Genomic DNA, 15,801 nt, shown 5'->3' on the forward strand with positions numbered 1-15,801 from the left:
TGGAACAGAATAGAGAGCCCAAGAATAGACCCACACATGTATAGTCAAGTGATCTTTAAGAAAGGAACAAAGGCAATTCAATGGAGAAAGGGTGGTCTTTTTCACATATGGTACTGAAACTGGATGTTTACATGTGCAAAATATAAATCTAGTCATAGATCTTACACAGACCTTACATGTTCCCCCCAAATTAACTCAAATGTATCATAGACATCAACATAAAGTGCAGAACTATAAAACTCCTAGAATACAGCATAGTAGAAAATCTAGGGGAACTTGGGTGTGTTGGTGACTTTTGAGATACACTGAAAGCACTATCCATGAAAGAAAAAAAAATGATGAGTTGGACTTCATTCAAATTTAAAACATCAACTTCTCTGTTAAGAGAATGAAAAATTGCTGCCTTCCTCTCCCACTGTCTTGAGGACCATGGCTTTAACAAAACACTAGAAATAACATCAATGCCCACTAAGAGGGGATTGGTTATTAGATGACCCTGTTGGAATGAAAGCCTTAATAGTGGTACAAATAAGACATTTTCCATTGTACCTCTAGGTCCTCTCTTCCTACTTCTCCACCCTGCTCTGGAGTACCAGGAAACTAGCCTTTGGCCTCTGCTAGGTACAGCTACCTGGGAGCCTGGCAAAATACTAGAGAGGGGAGATGGAGAGTAAGAGTAATTTATTCTCTGAGAGGTCAGAGTATTTATTCCTCTTAGTAGGGCCAACACAACTTGTCTATTTCCTCGACCTGTGTACATGACTCTGTCCTTCTCAAGTCAGGTAACCACTGCCTCCCCTGTCCCCTTCCTTCAGGACTAGGGATGACAGACCCTCCCCCAGGCCCCCCCTCCCCCCCGGAGGCACTGTACTATCCTTGTCCTTTTCCTTCACTATCCAATACCTTTTGTAAATACTCCTGATATTAAACCCACCTCAAATTATCCTAATTTGATTGGGCCATCTGTTTCCTGCTGGGTCCCTAACAGTATAATTAAAGATGTGGGAAAATGCAAATGAGAGATAATAGTAAAACATAAAAAGCAGACTACCAAACTGCATACAGCCGGTTCCAATTAGGGAGAAATTGCTCATAGAAAGGAAAAAAGGGCAAGGGGATTGTAACCAACTGTTAAAATGAATTACCTAGAGGAAGTGGGATTAAAGACTCACTTTTGCTCTCCAAATTGTATGTTTTTGTATTGGCTATATCTTTACAATGAATGTGTTACTTCAGCAATCTGAAAACATATGCACAGATAAATATACATAAAATTTCCAAACATTGGAAACATTGTTCCAGAGTTGGTGTAAGGAGAGAGGCAGGTAGTGAAGATACAGGTTTTTTCCTCCTCTAGGCATTTCTGTATTTTTCAAGCTTGATCCAGTGAACTGTCTTGCCAATTTTATCAGAAAAAGAAGTAATAGATTTTATTTATTTATTTATTTTTTGATCACGCATCATCAACTATAAGCAATCAAGTCAGATATGATTATTCATTTGATTTTTATACTTGATTTATATGTGAATCCCACATTTCTCCCTTATTATTATTTTTTTAATAAAATGCTGAAGTGGTAGGTAGATGCAAGATAAAGGTAGAAAACATAATTTAGTGCTGTAAGAGGGCAAATGTAGATGATCAGGTCTGTGCCTATAGACCAAGTATTAATCCAAGCTTGACAAGGGCAACAAAACATCCACGGATGCAGAAGATTTCTCTCAAAACAGGGGGTTGAGGTTCTAAGCCTCACCTCTGTTGATCCCCAATTTCTCTTCTGATGGCCCCCTTGCGACTGTGCCTGTCTTGGGTTGTTCCTCCCCTGAGGAATCTTACCCGTCTCTGGCTAGTATATTGACTTTTAACACTGTGTTTTAGTATTGCTTGTTCTTAAACTTTATATAATGACAGCATATAGTATGTAGCCTTTTGCATTAGGTCTATTTAATCATCATGTCTGTGAGACTCATCCATATTGCTTTGTGTATAATAGTTATATTTTAATGATGTGTCTATACTATTACATGTAGGTAATTTATTTACCCTTTCTACAGCTGAGATATATTTGGGTTGTTTCCAGGTTTTGGCTATTGTGAATGAATACATTTTCTAACATTCTCGTACATGTCTTTTGGTCGGCTTGTGAACTCATTTCTCTTTATATCTAGGAGTGAAATTACAGAGTTTATGAATGAGCTTATTTTAAGCTCTTCTAGCTATTTCCACCGGCCACATATTTATGTATATTAGAGCTTATTGTTGCATCTATGTGGCTTTTGTAACATCTCTTCTGTAGTTTTCATCTTTGGTGTCTTTTTCTTCAGATCTGTCTTCTAGTTTACTTATTTTCTCTTCAAATGGGCCTAATCTGTTAAACTCATCTGTTGCACTTTCAATTTAGAAAATTGAATTTTGCAGTTTGTTACTTCCATTTGATTATTTTTCATTGTTTCAGTTCTCTGGCAGTTCTAAATTTTGTCTTTTAAACCTCTGAACAGATCAAGTATAGTTATTTTAAAGTCTGTCTCTAACATTTCACATATTGGATTCATTGTAGATCTGTTTCTATTATCTGTTTTTGTTTTTTATATTTTTTTTCATATCCTTTACTTAGGCATTTTTACTTGACTTGCTGAACATTGTATATGAAAAATTATTGAAATAATATAAAGCCGTTTTCCTTATGAGAGGCAGGCAACTAGTGGCACTAATAATCCTGGATCACCTTAACCCAGTTACAGGAATTGAAATTATATGAAGTTGTGAAGGTTGGATTATTTTTAATTCTTCCCTCACCATAGGGGACCTAATCCAAAGTGCAGGTTGTTTATCAGAGGTCCCTTTGTGTAGTGGGTCCTGAATTCTTAGTTTTGGCCACTGTATTCTGGGGCTCTCAAGCACTGCTCAGCTTCTCAGTCTCCCATCTTCTTTTGGAATTGGCATGTCCTTCTAGAGAGGAGCTGCCCTCAGCTCTCCAGGTGTCCTCATTCTGGTCTTTGCTCTGTTTCTTTTTTGCTTTGTTCTCCAGTGCCTTCAAGTAGATATCTTTCATATTTTTGTAGGCTTTCTAATTCTCAATAGGGAGGTTGGTTCACATTACCTAATCTGCCACCACTGGAAGCAGAATTCTTAAAATGATCATATTAAAAATAAAATTTATTTTGATTTATTTTACAGTTCTTCTGTATGAGTTATCAACTGTCATATGAAACCCTCCTCAGGAGCATTAAAACTAATTCGAGGGAGAGTAGAGTTCAATGATGTTGATCATGTCTGTATTGTTTTTAAGTAAACCATTTTAGAAGACTGCAACTAGTTCAGAAAAGATTTGTTTATTCTTTAAACTGTGTGCCTTTTCTGTGGACCAGAGTTTCAAAATGTATATTATTTTTTTTTAGCTCCTTCAAGAGTAATATTTATAACTAGGTCTCATGGATCCATACCTATGTCCAGAGGCTCATACTAATGCCATTTATTTATGTGTGCAAGTGCATGACCATGGGGACTTTGGTACTGTCTTATGTTAGCTGAAAGGCTGAGGCTTTGTATGTAGTAGACACACACATATCTGTTGAATGAGTAATGAGTGAGTTATGATAATTAGAACTAATAAAGCATAAATTCTGGACATAATAATAAGTGGGAGATGAAAGGGTTAGCTTTAGAATAACCAGTTTCCTAACTGTATATTTACTGCGTATGCATTTTTTTTAAAGATCTCTGCGCTTGTCCTAAGAGCCCAAACGTCTGAGATCTTACTTGAAGAGTTACAGCAGACATTTTCCCAGGCAAAGAGAGATGTTCAGGAACAGATGGTAAGTGAACATTTAAATAAACATTAACTATGTTTAATGTATTCCTTTCTGTTCTATCCTGAAATCATCTGGGATTATGACCTTATCTCCCTGGCCAAAGTGGTTACTATTATGTTCTCCAGGGCGTATAGAACATTAGTAATGACAGGATTATGTGAAGATGTTATTCCTTTTCTAAACCTACGTCCTGACCAGAAAAAAAAACCCAAAACCAAAACCCCCCACAAAACTCACCTTTAACTTATTTTTCTGATTTGGGAAACCTAAACAGAATAAACTTTGGACAAACATTTATTTTTCCAGTTCTAAATACAAGCTAAAACCTGAAGTCTGTCAAAGCCATAGCAGGTGCAGCTTTCAGGCAGTTATTGTGCTCTTCCTGGATAGCTAATTTATTTAAAATAACCTCATTAATTTCACAGGAGTTATGATAAAACATGCACCATAACTGGTGTGGTGCTAGTGAACTTCCAGACGGTCATTGATTTCTGTTTCACCCTGTTCCCACCCACTTCCATACATGATAGTTTAAATTTATTTTTGTTTTATCCTTCTGTTTTTTTCTTTACAAAAATAAGCAAATATGTACATATTCTTCTTTCATAGTCCTATCCAAAAGGAAATGGGGTGCTAATATTTTGTTGTAAATGGGTTTAAAGTTAGCATGAAGCACAACAGATTGTGGTCTGAAGAAAAATAAGAGCCTGTAGAATTAACCAAAGTTTGTGCATGATCTTGCCTGCGTGCCAGCAGTTGTTTGCCCTTCAGGATGCAGCGATCACCTTCTCTAGGCAATGTTGTTGAACCCTCTCCCCTAGTTAGGTACCCCTTTATCCTTCATCATTGCTGTATTTATTCTCTGTTGTAGTACTTGTTAGCACAGTTGAGTGATTTTTGGTTTATTTGTCTTTCCCTCCACTGCACATGAACTTGTCCAGGGCAAAGTCTCTGTCTTTTACCTCTTCATTTCTCAAGTGCAGAAAAACACCTAGCATAGATTAGTAATAATTGCTAACGAAATGTTGGATGATGAGTAATCTACATTTATATATACTTATAGGTTAAATGACTTAGTATTTAAAATTGCAAAATTAAGTACTTTTCATAATTTTATCTTACACTTCAAATTCATAGGAAATACCCAAAATGTTTTTATGCATCAGCAAGCAGAAGTGGGAGTGTGTCTCATTTTAAGAATGTGTTACTCAAGTGTCCTGTATTTCCTAAGCATAGATCCCCTCTATGACTCCCAAGATTTGGGATCCTTGTCTGTTCACAGTGATCCTGAGCTTGAACATACATATATATAATTAAAGGTGAAGACACTGCTTTTTGTTTCTCCCTACTTCCTGTTGAATGTGTGCCATCAGCAAATAGAAGTTTTTGGAGTACATGCTCTATCTGATGTCCTGATTGTATCAGTCATTTCCATTGAGCTGAGATGCTAGTCCTATAGTTCAGGGATATTGGGGAAGAGATTCATTGCTTTTAAGCTATTGGTAGAAACAGTGAAGAATGAGCTCAAATATTTGTTCATTGTCTGTCTCTTTGAATATCTGTAAAGGCTGCAAATCAAAACATCTCTGAGCTGCTTTTTGTAAGTCTTACAGAGCTTTATCATGTCCCCTTCATCCTCAGCCCTCATTTGGTTTGGCCTTGTGTTTCTCGGGGGCAGCTATCAGCAGATAGGATTTACCTCTCTGGCTGTGATGAGCATCTGTTTCTATTGCAGGCGGTGCTGATGCAGTCACGGCAACAGGTTTCAGAAGAGCTGGTGAGGTTACAGAAAGATAATGACAGTCTGCAGGGAAAGCATAGCTTGCATGTGTCATTACAGCAAGCAGAAGACTTCATTCTTCCAGACACTACAGAGGTAACTGACTTCCCACATGATCAAAAGTGTAAATCAGTATATTTTCTGAAATGGCTACAGATTCTTCTTTTTTCAAATATGCTTTATTGAGTTATAATTCACATACCAAATAATTCACCCATTTAAAGTGTACAGTAGTTTTTAGTATATTCTAAGATGTGTAGCCATCACCATAGTCAATTTTAGGATATTTTCATCACCTCAAAAAGAAATCCCCTTACCCTTTATTCCCCTTCTCCTTGCCCACTCCCAGCCTTAAGCAACTACTAATCTACTCTCTGTCTGTAGATTGCCCTATTCTGGACTCCCTATGATAGAATAATGCAGTATGTGGTCTTTTATGTCTGCCTTCTTTCACATAGCATACTATTTTCAAGGTTCATCCATGTTGTAGCATGTGTCAGTACTTCATTCCTTTTTATAGCTGAGTAATACTCCACTGTATTAATATTTTATTTATTCATTTGTTTGTTAATAGGCATTTGGGTTGTTTTCCACTTTTGGACTATTTTGAATAATGTTGCTGTAAACATTCATGTGCAGGGTTTGGTGTGGACATGCTTTGTCAGTCCTCTTGGGTATAAGCCTAGGAGTAGAATGGCTGGGCCATGTGAAAACTCTGCTTAATCACTTGAAGAGTTCTCCACATCCTTGCTAACACTTGTTATTACCTTACTTTTTGATTTATAGCCATCCCAGTGAGTGTGAAGGGGTATTTCATTATGGTTTTGATTTGATTTTCCCTAATGACTAATGATAATGAGCATCTTTCCATATGTTTATTGGCCATTTGTATATCTTCCTTGGAGAAATGTCTATTCAGATCTTGATGATTGTTTTTCTAAATGGTACTTAAGAGAGTGTACCACACCTGCCTTCCTTCTGTCTTCCATTTACTTCTGTGAACTTTTGGTCGCTTCATTCTTCTGAGGTTAGGTGAATCTGGGCTGCAAAACCAGAAGCTTCCATGAAACATTCATATTTATCTCCCTTTCTCCAACCTTTATACCCATGTATTTCTAAACCTTTCAGCATATAAAAAAAATACCATGTTAGGCTAAACCCAAGTAAATACTGTTAGCAGTATAGGCGAAGATGAGATTTTTTAGCACAATTTTCAAAACAAAATAGAAAAATGTTACTTGTTAAGATACTTTAATGTGTTTTAAGAAAAGATTTAATTGTTAAAAATTACTTAAAAATCAAACATTATAGAAATTCATAGTTTTATAAGTTTTCCCTAATCCTGTCCTGCATATTTCAGCTTCTACACTTTGGACCTCATTCTTTTTCTTTTTTCCTACAGACATATGAAGATTTCTGTTATTTTTGTGTTTCTCATTTATAAGGGCTCCATTAATTGCCTTGCCGTTAGCCCCATGCTCTTCCTCTCACTTCCTCCCTCCCGCAGCTTGTGGTCTCAGCTCAGGTTACTGCCACTCCTGGGAGGGCTCTCTCCTTTCAGAAAAGGTGACTGAATTAATCAGAGGGAAAGTTTGGGGACCTGTCTACTATTGCTTTCAGCATTATTCCATCTCTGGAACTTTTCTCTTTCAGCAGGAAAAATTCCTCTCTTCCATGTCCCTTAGACTTTTTACTCCTAGATTAAAAAAAAAAAAAATTCCATGAGTCCTTTAAAGATGTAACCAGTCTAACCTGTAAGCCTTGATTCTTAGACCTGCTTCAGTAATAAATCTTACAACATTTTTCTTGTTAGAGTTTTTAGTTACCCTTTTTTTATATACATTTGGTAGTTCTGTAATTTATATACATTTGTTAGTTATCTAAGTATCCCAGTTTTTACTTTAGAGTTGCTTTAGGATGTGATTAGATTTTTAAAAGAAGACAACTTAGGGAAAAAAGATTTAAACTGAATTTGTAATAGAAAAAAAACTCATTCCCTTAGAAAGCCTCTCTACTGCCATCCTTGCCTCTGGCTTACTGGGGTACTTTGCTTGTGGGAGATGTTCAACAACTGTTGGAATGAGTAACTGAATAATAAGTAAATGAATTTTATCCTTATAGAGTTCACACTTGCTTCTGAGTTTTAGTCTTTTTGGTCCTTATTCCCTAACTCCCCTCAAATCTAAGCAAGTTATAGTAGAAGCTTCTGGGTTACTCATAGTGAATCCCACATTTTAAGTCACTTATACTATTTTTAGTTTTCTACTTGTAAAACAATTTGAGGGAAAAACATATAATTCATAATACACATTTTTGGCTGGAAATGTTTTATTTCTGTAACATACTGAATGTTAACATGGCACACAGCATCTTCCCCTTGAAGCCCTGAGTTGGAGTTCGAAGTCTTAGTTTTGAACCATTAAAACAACATCTGAAATTCTGGTTGCAGAAAATGTTAGCTGTTTTTATTTTCTTTTGTCCTCACAAACCCAATAACCACTTGTTTCTCAAATCCAGGCACTGCGCGAGTTGGTGTTAAAGTTCCGAGAGAACATCATTAATGTGCGGACAGCAGCAGACCACATGGAAGAAAAACTGAAGGCCGAAATACTTTTCCTCAAAGAACAGATTCAAGCAGAACAGTGTTTAAAAGAAAACCTTGAGGAAACTCTGCAGCTAGAAATAGAAAACTGCAAGGAGGAAATAGGTGAAGAGAAAAGTGATGTAGTTTGGAATTGGAGGCACTAAATAAAACTTCTTTGTAATATAAGCAATACATGGTCATGAATGTAGAAAACAGAAGAGTGTAGGGAAGAACTAAGGAAGGGTTCAGTCAGTTTTTCCAGATATTCTATAAATCCAGTACTTGGGAGTAGAAAAAAATACATAAAACCAAAAAACACTCATCTTTTTAGGAGCTCTGCTGAATGGTTGGTTTCTTTGGCAAATATTAAAGCTTGGAAACTCAGTACTTGAATCCAGTGGGCTGGGGAATGTGATTAGATGGGTGGCATTTCCTTGTAGAACATTGATGTGTTAACAGACTTGTACTGGGAATATACGCCCCACCCGTGCACCCTACCCCATCCCCAGTTAGATGTGGGTATTTGATGTAGGGTCGTCGATGACATAACTAATTCATTCGTGCAGGTAGACTCCTTACCCGTTCGTGCTGCTGATTGGTTGGGGATGGTATTGAGAAGGAGGTGTTGCTTGCCTGCCCCTCTGGCCCAGTGTACTTTTGACTCCTTTCATTGTATGAGATTGAGCTTATGGTAGAAAGGGTGAGAGAAAAAATTGCATTATGGTTTAAAGGAAAAAAAGAAATATAATGAATGCTAACACTTCTCCTAATTTTTTCCTTCTAGCTTCCATTTCCAGCCTAAAAGCTGAATTAGAAAGAATAAAAGTAGAAAAAGGACAGGTGAGTTTCATGAATTTCAGATGAATTCTGTCAGAAAACAGTAGTTATTTATTGAATCCTGCCATGTTGACCCAGGGAATAAAATACTGTTAGGACCCAGTCCCTGCCCTCAAGCAACTTCTGTCCAGTGAGGTAGGGCGTGGGGATGATAGAGACCCCTTACTGCGAGTTGGCCCTGTGTTGACTGGAAGAGGTGCAGGGCAGACAAAGATGTGGCTGCAGCTGGGAGTTTCTACTGCAGAGAAGACTTGCAAGGCAGGGCCATGACATGATATGTACTTAAAGCTACAGTAGAAATATGTACAGACTCTTATATAAACAGGAGGTGATGTTTTCTGGCTGGCTCAGAGAGTCCTCTTCTTTTACACACCATCAACACTTTTGGTGATGACCCCATTCAGCCCCATTGCCTTATTGTTCATTGCCTCAGTGTCCTTTGCCTCCAACCTGCCCCTCCTTCCCACTCTGGGCTGCACCTCAGCCCACCTCTGCCATCACACTCCAGCCTCACATTCCCTCACCTGTCTGCCTGCCTTCCAGCTTCCAGGTCTTAATCCCATAGATCCATCTGTCTGAGGACCTCATTCAGACCTTCAATTCCCTGAACTTCCCTTTTCTCCTGGTTTTAGCAACTTCTTGTTGCTTTACTTTCTTTCCTGCTAGGCTGCATCTTATGTATCTTCCTCCCCAACTAGTAAGTCTTCTACCAACACCCACAGGTCCCTATTCCTGTCCTTTTGCTGCCCTCACTCAGTACTGCCTAGCCCTGCATCAGTCCCTGTGTCTGTCCAAGCTGCTGCTGGCCTGGAGGGAGTGATGCTTCTCATGCTGTCAGTGGAGCCTCTGCTGTTCCTCAGCCTTTCATTGTCCTCGGTGTTTCCTGTCTGTCCTGCACAGTGGCCATTTTATTCACCGCTCACCTCCTCCTTCAGCAGACGGTGGTCTCACACCCTGTTGTCAGGACTGCCTTCAGCTTCTTGGCTCCTCCATTACATGTTCTCTCACTTTTCTTCCCAGTCTCCTTTCTTGTTTCCTCAGAGAAGGTGATGACCTGTTTTGAACCAGCCCTCCATCCCTGCTCACGGGCTGTGACTGAACCCCTCACCTCCACCCCAGGCATCCTCTCAGCCATTGGCAGGACTTCTGCCTTTTCATTGGTCTTTCTGTAAACATGCTCAGATGTCTCCCAGTAGGAGGGGAAATGCCTCTCTTTGGATTGCCTTCTCTCTCAAGCCACCAGTCTGTGTGCTCCCCTCACAGCCAGGGTTCTGGAAGATGGTCCCCCCGCCTGGCCTCCCATCACTCCTCAACCCTACTTTCAAGGTTGTACTGGCAGAAATTATCCATATTCTAAACGTGTCCCATCCTTCCCACTCCCACTGCCACTGTTGGTTCAGACTTCAGGACTCACCTGTCTTATTGTGGCAGCTGTCTACTTCCTTGCCTCTAAAATTTGTCTCCTTCTGGGTCGTCATCATACTGAAACCAAGGTGATTTTTAAAAAATTACAAACCTGTGTACCAGTCTGGTTAAAAACTCCCCAGTGGTTCCCTTTATCTTCAGAGTCAAATCCATCTTCCTTTGCCCAGCCAGGGGTCTCCTGCCTCACCATGGCCTTCCAGCATCATCCTCCAGGCCCCAGCCCTCTGTGCAGTAGTGGTGTAAGAACTCACCAATCCTGAACGCAGTTTTATACATGTCATCTACTCCCTTTTTTGAACTATCACTATCCACCTTTGCCCCTTACCAACCTTTTCTTTCCCTATGAAATTTTTCATCTTTTAAGGGCCAAATATTGTTCACATGCCTCAATTATTTACATATCTGTCTCTCTTGATTTCTCTGTCCCCAGGCCTTAGCATGTAGAGGGAGCCTAATAAATGATTAATGAGAAAAAGAACAGTTCTTGAAGAATAGATGGAAAAATCCACAGAGATCAGTGGGTGAGAGGAACATTCAGAGCACAATCAGCCCCCAAGGTCAAGGAGGCCCAGAAGCTTGGATGTAACTCTCCAGGCTGTGGCCTTCTCTGGGCAGTTGTGCTGTGACCTACAGGGAGTTTGAGTTTCAGCTCTTGCCTTACCAATTTTGCAGTTGGAGTCCACACTAAAAGAGAAGTCTCAACAGCTTGAGAGCCTTCAAGAGATGAAAGTCACTTTAGAAGAACAGTTGAAGAGAGAGACTGCTGCTAAGGTAACATTTTTGTTATTAATTTAGTAAAAAGGCAATGCTAAGAATGTAGGCTCACATCTTGCCTATTAAAAAACAAGCAAAAAACACTGTTGCTTTGACCTTCTGGAAAGTTGGCAAGACTCTGCAGAAAGAAAAAGAAGTGATTTGATCTTGTTGGGTCACCTCTGGAGGCCTGTATCTTAGGCCTCACTGGCTTCTTCAGCTTTGGGCCACAGAGCTGTGAACCAAATCAGGTGCTGCCCATAGCTGGCAGCACTGCTTTGAAAGTGTCATTCTGTTTGCCTGATCTGTCAAATACTGCACTGGACCTTATTTGTTATCTAACTTTTGATTAGTTCTGTTAGAATAAAAGTGCATGAGGCTAATTATGGGGGAAGTTTCTTAGAAGTGGTCTGAGAGCTGTGTGGTCAGACCTCTTGGGCTAAAATACTGTGTACGTGTTATTCAGTAGTTCTTTAGCAAGGTTCCCCCAGGGTCCTGCTGAAGTGTTTCTCTCTGGGGAACATTGGTGATAGCTGGGCCTGCCTGGGGCATCGAGAATTTTCCTGGAAGGTGCTTGACTGGTGGTTGTCACAGGAGACCCTAAAGTTTCTATTCTTGTTGCCGTGATAGCTACTAATCTTAGAAGCTGGTTTTCTTTTATGAGGATTAATCACTATCATCAGGCTGCTGGGGGTGAGGGGGAGGAGGGGGAAGGTGCAGCACTTTAGTTCATTGTTTATTTTGGCTTTCATACTCAATGCATTTGAGGACCTGCAGCAAGTAGGTTAAGCAGCTTGTACCCTTGCTTTATAAAGGGAGGCTAGCAGGATCTAGGATGGACATACATGTATCCATATATATGATGGACACCCACTTTTCCTTTCTAGTAGTAGGAAGCTGCAAGTTCCTAGATTTCCTAAGTGATCCTGACCTATGGCTTTTGGGCATTAATTCTCATTCTAAACTTGTATTTTTTAGGTTACTATTGAACAACTAATGTTTGAAGAGAAGAACAAAGCTCAGAGGTTGCAGACAGAACTGGATGTCAGTGAACAAGTCCAGAGAGATTTTGTAAAGCTTTCTCAGACCCTTCAGGTAAAAGGCATTTAGAGAGTCCCTGGACAGAGCACTTGGTCACTTTAGGGGCTTGTGGTGTCCAGGGGAATGTGGCAGTCCCAAACTCTACCACTGGCAGAAGCTTGAGGATTAGAGGCTATGGCTGCCCCTGCCCCGGCCCCAAATATCTGTCTGGTCATTCAAGCCAGAAACCTAGTTTGTGCTTCACGTTTGTCCCCTCTTCCCTCTTCCTCTGTACCTTGCTGGGCCTTAGGAGTAAAGTATGAAGTCCTTAGCATGCCATGTAAGACCTTTCCCATCCAGGCCTAGTCCTGTATTTTGCTCATTGTTTTGCCTTACCTTTACATTTTATGTTCTAATGTTTATCAGCCACTTCCCTTGCCTTCAGCATGACATTCCCTTTGATAAGCATCCATGTCTCAGCACGCCCTTACTCCTTTCTTTCAAGGCCCAGCTTAGCTTTGTCCTCCCCATGGAGTCCTCTCCAGGTTCCTCTGCCAGGCTATGGTGTCCCCTCCTCCACACTACATTGGCACCTGATGAATGCCTTCACTGTGCTACAACTCATTTCCCACCCCAAACTGTGGGTTATCAGGGGTTAGGTCTCGCTCATGCTCTAGTCTCAGCACTTTACACTGGGTCTCTTGCAAAGGGGCTTTTGGGAATTGTTTGACTTTAATTGTTCTTGCTGCCTCCTTCCTTTGAAGTGACTATTCTCTGGTGAGTCAGTCTGCTCCTTCTCAGCTAATCCAAAGTAAACTTCAGGAAATCTAGGCAGGAGCCGTCTGCACTGAGCTCACTGTGGTGTTTCTCCAGGTGCAGTTAGAGCGGATCCGGCAAGCAGACTCCTTGGAGAGAATCCGGGTGATTCTGAATGATACCAAACTGACAGACATTAACCAGCTCCCTGAGACATGACACCCTCGTAGCAGGACTCTAGCCTGCAGTTTGGGTTTTTAACTCGTCTTTAGAGCAACATTAATTATTTAACTTTTAACTGAAGAAGTCACAAAAAAGGAAGACTGAAGAAGTCCTATTTCTTGCAGGGAGACTGAGCAGCACAGGAACAGCAAACAGCCCGTGTAATCTGCAGCAAAAAGACCTTTCAGATGGGAACACTAAGGCCTCTGCATTGATCTCAGCAGCTGTGGGGTCAGGTGTGGGGAAAAAAGTCCTGCTGCCTCGCTTGCTTCACCTGACATGTCCCTGAAGCACCATCCCAGAAGTGCTGGGAGTCCCATTTTCTGTTCAGATATTGGAAAAGAGAGTTTTCTTTTTCTATTGTCTAGAGTTCATCAGTAACAGTATTCAGCTAACAGACAGAGGTGTAGTATCTGTATGAAATTTTATATTAAAATTTATAGTTTGAGAGCAGGCCATTGGCTAGTGACTGTATGTCCATAGCTCAGTACATTTTCCTTTTGTCTTACCATTTTATCTTGTGCTGGAGGATCTTAAGTGCTACTGAAACTTGCCTGAGAACCAATTTGAGAACTGAATTGTGAGAATTTGCAAACTTAGCTGGGGCTGTATGCGTTAGACGTTGAGGTTAAAGGGAAGCACAAGAAACTGGAAGCACTTTTCCTGTTACCTGGACGAATTTCATGAGCCCACAGGGACCAGATCAAGCTGAATTGGCACCATCTACTCTTTTGGTAAATACTTAGTTTAGTTACTGGGTCAGTGGAAAAAATAAAACAAGCTGACAGAATATAGCATAAATTTATAAATCTGCTGCTCATTTGTAGTTCGAGTCAATGGTCCTGATTACTATTTGTTTCAAAAGTATCAAATATAAAATGGTGGTAACTAGGTTTGACAGCTATTTTGTATTTTTTTTTTATAACATAGACCTGGAGTGTCAATGTTGTAAAAGAAAATGCAATGGTGAAGCTGGGGAAGACCCAGTTGGTGTTTCCCTCAGTTTAGAAATCTGCCCTGTCATTTCTGTGAGGGCCGATTGCTTTCCTGCACGTGGAAAGCATCAGTAAACAGGAAGCAAAAGAATGATGTGTCCACTCTACCTGCCGCAGTAGTTAGCCAATGGAAGCTATGCTGCTTAATTGGTCAATGCAGTTCAAAAGTAAACTGTTTCCAAGTAATTTTTGTGGTCGGTGCTGCCTAAGAGGAGGGTGCTTGAAGGAACCCTATGGAAATTCAGTGGTGGCTCAGAGCCACCATCAACCTGAAGTGAATTGTCTGTCACAGACCAAGTATTCATGGACTACCCCAAAGACCTTTTCTCTGTCTTCCCATAGGGCAAGATGAAGCACTACATACCTCATTCCTTGGGTTATTGCTAGTCTTGTGTCCATGGTTATGAATTTAAAAGTAAATACTATTGAAATAGTGTTATAGGCTTGCCATGCATGAAACATTATTTTAATTGGCTTAAACCTTTGTTCAAGTTCTACTTCATTTAGAGGAAGCATATATCCTCATTGAGTTACAGGGAATTTTTAAATTCCAAAGTGCAATGAATTTTTAAATGTAAGATTAGTCCCTCATTTTACATTAGGAAAATGTAAAATTAGCACTGGAAATCAGGAAGGGTAAATCCATGATCTTCCCAAATGAACTGAAATACAACTCCCAGAGAACTGCTCTGCTGAGGCTGGGCACCTTGCATGTACTTCTCCTTAAGAGGCATTGGGCTGATAAAATCGTAATTGGGGAACAGTGGTTACTGGTTTCTACTGTGGCAGATCCAAACTGTTGCAACCCACTTTGTTGAGAAAAGCTGTCTAGAAAAACCCAGACTGAGACCCCATGTTTTGTTAACAATCTATTTCTAGTATGGAACAAACTATTGTGCCACTGTCCTGGTAGGAAACATTTCTTTAAACTGGGTTTTCTGTATGAGTGGGAAGCTGATTTAGAAGGTAGATTTAGCCCTTGTAGATAAAGGATCAGTTAGGTTTCACAAGTGTTCCTGTGCTTGTCCTCAGTCTGTACACAAGTTCTCATGCATGTCTAACCTGATTTACCTCTTTCCTATAACGTACCTTACCATGTGGCTTTTAATTGGCAGTCACTCAGCCATTTCTAGGCAGGTAACAGTATTACCTTTCAGAATTCTATTGGCAGGTATAAAAAGATTACATAAAGCTGAGGATAAAACCATATACTGTACACCAAGCTATGTTTCTGCCTTTGAGGTCTTACACCTACTTATGCACGTGTCAGGACACAGAGCATAGCCCTGCCCAGTGCTGAAAGGTCACACTGCCTGACAAGGAAATAAGCCAGCAGTGGCCTTGCAACTGTGGATGTTGAGCTCGGCTCTGAGTGGGTTTCAGGTGGAAATGTTAACCGTACCTAAGGTGTGTTCTTAAGAAAGTTCAAATTAAAAAGCTGCTGCCTAGTACACTGTGTGGCCTTTTCCTTTGAGTCCTAGGGTCTGTCCCTCTTCCAATTCCTATTTCAGTGCTGTTACTTTACAGTGCAGCTCTTGTTCATGCTCAAGTATGAAAACTCAGTGGGTTCGTGGAGATCTGGTGGCATGCAGCTTTTTAAAAAAAAACCCAGGCCC

General features: G+C 40.2%; 1 protein-coding gene across 5 annotated transcripts in view; it reads left to right on the forward strand.

The window, feature by feature from the left end:
* RABEP1 (rabaptin, RAB GTPase binding effector protein 1) overlaps nt 1-15,801 on the forward strand; it is a 123,754-nt gene that overhangs the window by 102,185 nt on the left and 5,768 nt on the right. For 3 of the 5 annotated variants that reach the window (XM_037026855.2, XM_037026858.2, XM_037026859.2), the window contains 6 exons: nt 3,718-3,816; nt 5,549-5,689; nt 8,111-8,300; nt 8,962-9,017; nt 11,112-11,210; nt 12,171-12,287. In XM_037026855.2, the coding sequence (XP_036882750.1) occupies nt 3,718-3,816; nt 5,549-5,689; nt 8,111-8,300; nt 8,962-9,017; nt 11,112-11,210; nt 12,171-12,287 (702 nt within the window). Of the gene's footprint in view, nt 1-3,717; nt 3,817-5,548; nt 5,690-8,110; nt 8,301-8,961; nt 9,018-11,111; nt 11,211-12,170; nt 12,288-13,085; nt 15,637-15,801 lie in introns of those variants that run through there. The other 2 variants (XM_037026856.2, XM_037026857.2) reach the window with 2 other exon arrangements.

The sequence above is a fragment of the Manis javanica genome, chromosome 4 (assembly GCF_040802235.1).
Source record: "Manis javanica isolate MJ-LG chromosome 4, MJ_LKY, whole genome shotgun sequence".
Lineage (NCBI taxonomy): Eukaryota > Metazoa > Chordata > Mammalia > Pholidota > Manidae > Manis > Manis javanica.